At 47.7% G+C, this 8,377-nt stretch overlaps 1 protein-coding gene across 1 annotated transcript; it reads left to right on the plus strand.

The window, feature by feature from the left end:
- Positions 1-5,520: 5,520 nt before the first annotated feature.
- LOC130467135 (uncharacterized) lies at positions 5,521-7,565 on the plus strand. Its single transcript, XM_056835584.1, has 3 exons — positions 5,521-5,830; positions 5,977-6,144; positions 7,449-7,565. Exons 1-3 carry the CDS (start codon positions 5,685-5,687, stop codon positions 7,522-7,524), a joined length of 390 nt encoding a protein of 129 aa, XP_056691562.1. The 5' UTR covers positions 5,521-5,684; the 3' UTR covers positions 7,525-7,565.
- The last annotated feature ends 812 nt before the right edge of the window (positions 7,566-8,377 follow it).

An 8,377-nucleotide genomic window follows, 5' to 3' on the forward strand; every position in this document is an offset into this window, starting at 1 on the left:
CAACTATGTTTATTGGCGGATGCCAAGAGGATAGTAATGACAACAGATTCTCAGTTGGTGGCAAATCAGTTTTCAGGAGAGTATGAAGCCAAAGAGCCGTCAATGCGGCGATATCAAGAGAAACTGAGGACACTGACAGCGAAATTAGAAGCTTTTGAGATCAAGCTGGTCCCTAGAGCATTGAACACTGCCGCAGACAGCCTAGCAAAACTGGCCAGTTCGAAAGAAATCGAACTCAGTCGATCAGTAATGATAGAAATCATGCACAGAAGGAGTACGGAGGAAAAAGGAAAAGAAATAATGGTCATCACGGCAAACAAAGAGTGGTACGACGATATCTGGACGTACAAGACGACTGGAGTGCTCCCGGCCGATATCAAGGAGGCAAAGAAAATCAAAAAAGACGTCTGCTAGTACGTTATATATCAGGGACAACTCTATAAAAGAGCATTCAGCCTCCCCCTGCTGCGGTGTTTGACGGCATACGAGTCCGCAAGTTTAATCGAAGAAATGCATGAAGGAATATGCGGAAACCATGTAGGAGGAAAAACACTCGCTTTGATCTGCCAAATACAAGGTTACTACTGGCCAACCATGCTCGAGGACGCACAAAGCTACGTCAAGAAATGTGAAAAATGCCAGTTGTTCGCCCCAGTAATACGTATGCCAGCAAATGACTTGATGCCCATTCTGAATCCAATTCCATTCGCCCAGTGGGGAATGGATATTGTAGGATCCTTCACAACAGCCTCAGGAGGCAGGAAATTCTTGATCATTGCCGTCGATTACTTCACAAAATGGATTGAGGCCGAGCCGGTAGCAAAGATAACAGCCAACCAAGTGCGGAAGTTCACGACATCGATAGTATCCGACCATGGATGCCAGTTCGACTGCGAACCTATACGAGCATTCCTGGCAGACTACCGGATCAAGTTCGCATACGCGTCAGTCTGCCACCCACAGAGCAACGGGCAAGCCGAGGCTGCAAACAAACAGATACTCATAGCCCTTAAGAAAAAGCTGGATGAGTTCAAAGGCTAGTGGGCAGACACAGTCCCAGAGGTTCTATGGGGTAATAGAGCGACGGTAAAAGAAGCAACGGGAGATAGCCCTTTCAAACTATGCTTCGGATCAGAAGCAGTCATACCGGCTGAGGTAGCACTACCCACCTTCCGCATCCAGCACTATGAAGAACAGGGAAACGACAGCTTACTCAGACACCAGCTAGATTTCTTACCAGAGGTCAGATTGCAAGCTGAAATTAAGTCGGCTGCATACAAGAACAGAATGAGCAGGGCCTACAACAAGCGAGTAAAACATAGAAAGCTAGAGGTAGGCGACCTTGTACTTCGCCGGACAGCAGCAACCGGCAAGGCTCAAAAGCAAGGAAAGCTGACTACAAATTGGGAAGGGCCCTACCAGATATGGGAAGAAGTAGTAGCTGGATCATACAGACTAATGGAGATGGATGGAACACCGCTGAAGAACTCATGGAATGGAGATACTTTAAGAAAATTCCATGTATGAAGTTGTACGAAAAAATGATGTAATAAGACCGACAGAGCCATATTTTGAAACCTAATATATAAGCTGCAAGTATATTCCAGGTAAACTATACACAAAAACGAAATAAAAGGTTGAGCACATTGGCTCAGTCAGCAATGTTGCAAGATACGACATAAATGAAATCAAAGGTTGAGCACATTGGCTCAGTCAGCAATGTTGCAAGATACGACATAAATGAAATAAAAGGTTGAGCACATTGGCTCAGTCAGCAATGTTGCAAGATACGACATAAATGAAATCAAAGGTTGAGCACATTGGCTCAGTCAGCAATGTTGCAAGATACGACAAAAACGAAATAAAAGGTTGAACATTGGCTCAGTCAGCAATGTTGCAAGATACGACATAAATGAAATCAAAGGTTGAGCACATTGGCTCAGTCAGCAATGTTACAAGATACGACATAAATGAAATCAAAGGTTGAGCACATTGGCTCAGTCAGCAATGTTGCAAGATACGACAAAAACGAAATAAAAGGTTGAGCACATTGGCTCAGTCAGCAATGTTGCAAGATACGACAAAAACGAAATAAAAGGTTGAGCACATTGGCTCAGTCAGCAATGTTGCAAGATACGACAAAGACAAAATAAAAGGTTGAGCACATTGGCTCAGTCAGCAATGTTGCAAGATACGACAAAAACGAAATAAAAGGTTGAGCACATTGGCCCAGTCAGCAATGTTGCAAGATACGACACAACACAATAGTTAGAAAAAGCCATTACACGACAAGTCAAACGAAATGAAACAAACGAATAATCCATTAAGCATATCACAAAAGTTAAGAAATACAGAGACGACAGCCACCACCCAAAGATAGCAAAACGCGGAGTGAGTAGCTGTTTAACGGCACAAACATACGCCGAAAACGGCGCAGTCAAGACGAACATAACGTTCTTGAAACACTAATATGCAACAAAAGGCGAGTGCCACAACAGCTAAAAGTAAGCAAAATAAATTGTTCATAAATTACATCCGCCAATAACATTCACAAAAACTACCAACAGAAATTAACAAGTTTGAGGCCTGAAAAAGATGTTGGAAGAGCCACAGGAAGAGCCTGGTGATGACTGCCAAGACCGTCAAGCAGAGCCGTCTGCATCACTCCAGTAGGCAGACTCAGGAATCTCTCTGTCTGGCAGAAGGCGAGGGTCAGCATTTTGAATAACGATGTCTGGGAAGGTCTGGGTCTCCATGCCAGTCGGATCAACATGGCCACCCTCTTCGTAAGATACCTCCACCTTACCCCAGGCAGCCTCAGTCAGCGTCAAGGCTTTGACGGCACAACGATGGGCTGCAGTCCACCCACCATTGTAGCGCCCCTTCATCTCCTCGCAATAGAAGTCCGACTTCATAAACTTCTGCACAACCCTCAGCGCCACAGCCTTCCGATCATCCTTAGCAGCCTTTTCAGCATCCTGAGCTGCCTGCAGCGCCGCATCCAGCTTAATCTGCAGCTCAGCCGTTTTCTGCTCTTCAGCCATCAACTTGGCTGGAAGAAGCTCTAGTTCAGCTTTCCTCTTGCCTGCGGCAATAACATCCAGCTCAAGTCTCGCAATCTCCTTCCGGCAGTCACCTTCAGTCTTGACCGATTCAGCAAGTTCAGTCTGAAGCTTCTCTTTCTCAGCTTGTGATCGTTTTAAACGACGTTGATAACTCCGATAGCACTCCACAAGCTCGGTAGCAGATTGCGTCACCTGAAAGAAAAATTGCTCAGAGCTGAAAATAAAAGCAAGTATGAAAATAAAAGCAAGTATAGAAAGCAAGCAAGTCAAGGAGGGAAGTAGATACCGAATACAGGTCATGCATCAACTGTGCCGCCGGCGTCTCAATCTCCTGAGGTATGCTGTCGGCAGGAGTAACAACTTGGCGCAAAGACCGGTAGCCCAGTGTACCTCCGTCTTTGGGACGATCAAAGAGAATAGACTCACCCCTCAGAACATCATTCTGCGGCTGCCAGTGCTCTTCGGCATGACCGGGAGCAACAGCAAGACCGGCAAGAGTATCTGGAGACAGCACAACAGTCTTATCCTCAATGAACCCCCCAGAACGCACTATGACCCCATACTTTGAGGCCGAGCTGGCAGACCGGTTCATAGAAGGGCTATGCCTCGACACAGGCACAGGATGGATCGGATCGCTAATCAAATCGCTCAAGACCTGCTTCCGGTTCAGTTTGGATATCAGGTCAACATCCAAGATCTCGACCGACTGAGCAGGCTGTTCAACGATCTTCGTTCCAACGCCAGATGTCTGCACGGGCTTGTCGACGCTGGCATAGACATCTTTCACCTTCTCCTGTGTTGTCTTCGCAGCGTCGTTTTTCGACCGTTTGGGAGAATTGGCCTTCGCCTGACTGGAAGACCTCTTCCGAGTAGCATGCCCCCCACGACCGGTAGGAAGAGAAGCAAACCTGCCAGTAGTCATTTCGTCTTGGGCGGAGGATATAGCTTGTTCAGCTGCCGGAACCTTTGTTCGAGTAACGCGAGGAACCACACCTCGGTTCACAACGGCAGAAGGAGTCACAAAGCTGGCTGGCCGACCACGACAAGCTTTCGCACAGAAGGTAGCAACAGTGTAATACTTCTCAGCAGGCGCCGCCGGACACTTTTCAACCACCCTCCAGTTCTTGTCAAGGCCGAGTGAAGCCTTGTTTAAAAGATGGTGCCCTGAGAAAAAAGAACGATGAAGTCAGAAAAAAAAATTAACAAACGCAAAATGACACAACAGAGATCCAAAAAATATAAACAAGTACAACAGATAAAGAACGCAAGCAAACGACTGCATTTACCAAGGGGATGTGTAGGTGCAAGACCGACTGCACCCAGTGCAGCAGGACTAAGAATATAACCGACAAGAGGAAGCCAGAAAGCCAGCAAGGTTTTAGGCTTAGACAACCCAACGTCGACATAATCAACCAGCAGCCTGTCGTACGCACGTTGCTCTCGGGGCCCAAGGTCGGCTTGGTCAAACTGCTCCAACCTAGGTTTAGGCAGGTAGAAAGTACGCCGAAGGGGGTAGTCTTCGGGAACCGCCATGAAATAGAAGTGGTCCTTCCAGTCCTTGCAGCTGGAAAGTCGGGGACTTACAGTCTGACGCTGATTCTTGGTAAAGATCGTCCACCATCCGGTATCTTTCCCATCACGCTTCAGCCAGTGCAGTTTTTTGAAAAGGTTGAGGGTCAAGGGCCACTGTTTGAATGAAAACAGCCAAGTGTACGCAACCAGATTGCGAATAACTATGGGCGATAACTGAACGAGGCCGACATTCCAGGCCCGTAGAACCTTCTCAATGAATGGGTGCAAGGGAAAACGCAGCCCATAGTCGAACATCTTTGTGTATACAACAACATGGCCTTCAGGACAGTCGGCCACCGTTTGCTCCTCTTTCGGCACAACCAGTCGGTAGCCCTCAGGTAAACCCAAAAAGCGACCACCAACCTCGGAATGCCGATTGGCAATGGCCTCTTTTACGAAATCACCATCTATCTCAGTGGTGAGGGCAGTAGAGTCATTAGGAGGAGGGGCCGGAACCAAGAACGCAGCAGCCTCACCTTCGAAGTTCACGTCGGCGTCCAAGGCCTCCTCTTTAAACTGCAAAATCGCAGCATCCTCCTCATCTTCATCAGAGTCGGCAATGGGCGGCGCCCTTAGCCCAGGAGACGCAGATTCAGAAGACTCCAATATGGAGTCGCCAGGAGTGGAAGGTGTTGTGGGGTTTTTCCGGTGAGATACCTGGGAGGTTTCTTGGTAACTTTTACAGATTAAACAAGATTGTATTTTTATAGAGAGAGAAAGTAGAGAGAAGGCAGAGCAGTAATTGCTCTAGAATGTATTGATTGTGACCCTTTTTTCTAGGGAAGTGGGAATATTTATAGTACTAGGTTTTTGGGGGAATGACCTAATATTCCCCTTACATGATTGGCTGGGGAATGGGAGGAGGACACGTGTCCTTTCTCCTTACAATTCTCTGGCCTCTTTTGGCAATAGTGGGCTGTTTGGGCCTATTGTGCTTAGTCATTCACTTGGGATACATACTAATTAAGCCCCTTTCCAGGTATAGGTTTTATACATACATTTATACACACTTAAATACATACACTGTAGATACCTAGATTAATACCCATGCCTCGGAGTAGACTTCGTATGATTTCTGCTTTAGGGGGCGCAATACGTGCCATGTGTCACGTCCTCATTGGTACACGAAGGCACGGTAATTTTGCCCACAACATTTGCCCCTCAAGAAGGGCATTTCTGGAAACACATTCCGGGTATCGCTTCTTGACTCTTGTTTTGCATCTTCATCTTTGGGTCAGGTGTTGAGATGGTGACACGTGTCACCTTTCTCCATTTTGCCCCTCCCTATATATAGAGGTGAGGGGGGGTAAATTTCATTTTTTACATTTCATTTTCACAGAGCTTTCATAGGCGATTTCCGGCGTGTTCCTACCACCATCAGGCGATTTCCGGCCACCAGGAGACTCATCCTTTTCCTCGTCACACTCATCCCGTTCTTCGCGAAACTCATCTCGTTCTTCGCGAAACTCATCCTGTTCTTCACCAAGTACTTCGCAGATCTTTCAAGGTTAGTTTTCGCCTTTCCTGTTTTTGTTATCCTCTCGTCATTTTTCCCTTTGTTAGCGGCCGACCTCTTAGTACTAGGTAAGGGTTTAAAGGTTTTATTTAAGATTTTTCCGCCGTTCATCTTTTGTCGGGGCGGACGTCCAATCGCGTCTTTTTCTTCATTGTTGGTCACCCCTAAGCCGTGCTTCGTTCACTATGCAGAAGGCATGGCTAGAACCAAGCAAACGGCAGATCCGACGCGCCTGCGCTTGCGGGAAGAAGCATCGACACCTCCTAGGGAGAGATATTCTTCCACCGCCTCGGCAGTCGACGAAGAATTTGCCGAACTCTTTCAAGAGATCGACGAGTACGTCGAGGCGGGGGAGCAGGCGGCAAGCTCGTCGGAGGGTAGAGCGAGCCAGGCAGTGGGGGAGCCAAGCGTCGCTCCATTGTCATCGGCCGCCGAGGAACAAGAAGCTTCTCCCCAGCTTATTAGGCCCAGAGGACGGGAGGAGGCCCAATTGCTTCCGTCAGAGATTCACCCAGACGTGGGCTGGATGCGGTGGCTAGACAGGCACGGAGCCAAGATGAGGGATGACCTCTGCGTGGGGGAAGGGTACCAAATGCGCGTGCCGGCCGGTCTGGACTCGACCGTCAGCCTGCTTGCCGAGGGAGAATTCCCTGTGTATGCCGCGTCAATCAAACTTGGCATGAGATTCCCTCCACACCCCTTCGTTGTGGAGGTGTTAGATGGTTTCAATATTGGGGTGGCCCAGCTGACCCCCAACTCATGGGCGGATATCTTTGGCTACATTGCCAAATGTGCATTGAACGACGTGGAGCCGTCCTTCAACGCCTTTCTGCATCTGGTCTCCCTCTCTCGTTCCCCCAGTGCCGCCAAAGGGTGGTTTAATCTGAGCAGCCGTGGTACCTACCAGACAGTGGTCGGCAAGCTCAGCAAGTGGCATATGTGGAGGAAGAGGTGGGTCGTGTTTTACACTGACGACCAGGAGATGTATGAGAGAATGAGCCGTTGGAACTGTGATGCCAACTTCATGGATCGTGACGAGCCCCTTCCCCCCCTTACTGCCGAAGAGTGGGATCAGATAATGGTCCTGTTCAGGGCCAACACTTACTACTTAACAGTGGATAAGAGTTTCCATGTGCCGGCCGAGTGGTTGCCGCATATTAGCCAGTTTCGGAACGAGGCCTTTCTAGCGGCCGTAGGCTTAGGATATTCCATGACTCGAGGTTGTATGCCAATTTATGTGTCGTTCTGCGTTGGTCTATTCATTTTTTCTAACTTTGGATTTCTTTTGTTCACAGAGGAAGGAATGAGCAAGCTATCGGCGGCGGATATTGGGAAGGGCGATATGACCGATTGGATGGCGGACATCTATGAGGCCAAGATGCAGAAAGCCAAGGCCGAGTTGGAGGAGAAGGTGAGTATTCTCTTAGGTTGTCGTTTTTTTTTTCTTTTTTGCAAGTTAAACTTCTCCCGTCCAGCGTCTATAGTGGACGTCTTTTTAGTGACGAGCCGATATCCTGATATCTGACCCGTGTTTGCTAAGGTAGGCCTCGTCACTTTTTATTGACGGGCCCCTTAGTTAGCGTTTTTTCAAGTGACTCGTGATTGATAGGGTACGCCTCGTCATTTTTGGGACGGGCGTCCTTTTTAATGACGAGCCACTTTTCTGCGATTGACTTGCACTTGATAAGGTACGCCTCGTCATTTTTAAGACGGGCGTCCTTTTTAATGGCGAGCCACTATTTATTGAGTGACTTGTGATTGATAAGGTACGCCTCGTCATTTTTAAGACGGGCGTCCTTTTTAATGACGAGCCACTATCTTGTGAGTGACTTGTGATTGATAAGGTACGCCTCGTCATTTTTAAGACGGGCGTCCTTTTTAATGACGAGCCACTATTTGTGAGTGACTTGTGATTGATAAGGTACGCCTCGTCATTTTTAAGACGGGCGTCCTTTTTAATGACGAGCCACTATCTTGTGAGTGACTTGTGATTGATAAGGTACGCCTCGTCATTTTTTAAAACGGGCGTCCTTTTTAATGACGAGCCACTATCTTGTGAGTGACTTGTGATTGATAAGGTACGCCTCGTCATTTTTAAAACGGGCGTCCTTTTTAATGACGAGCCACTATCTTGTGAGTGACTTGTGATTGATAAGGTACGCCTCGTCATTTTTTTAAAACGGGCGTCCTTTTTAATGACGAGCCACTATCTTGTGAGTGTCTT

The sequence above is a fragment of the Spinacia oleracea genome, chromosome 2 (genome assembly GCF_020520425.1).
Source record: "Spinacia oleracea cultivar Varoflay chromosome 2, BTI_SOV_V1, whole genome shotgun sequence".
Taxonomy (NCBI): domain Eukaryota; kingdom Viridiplantae; phylum Streptophyta; class Magnoliopsida; order Caryophyllales; family Amaranthaceae; genus Spinacia; species Spinacia oleracea.

Bases quoted from the DNA above. Each gene is read 5' to 3' on its own strand.
- LOC130467135 (XM_056835584.1), top strand. From the start codon at position 5,685: ATGCCTCGGAGTAGACTTCGTATGATTTCTGCTTTAGGGGGCGCAATA. The intron at 5,831-5,976 runs GTATCGCTTCTT...TCATTTTCACAG, and splicing joins TTTCTGGAAACACATTCCGG to AGCTTTCATAGGCGATTTCC. The intron at 6,145-7,448 runs GTTAGTTTTCGC...TTTTGTTCACAG, and splicing joins TACTTCGCAGATCTTTCAAG to AGGAAGGAATGAGCAAGCTA.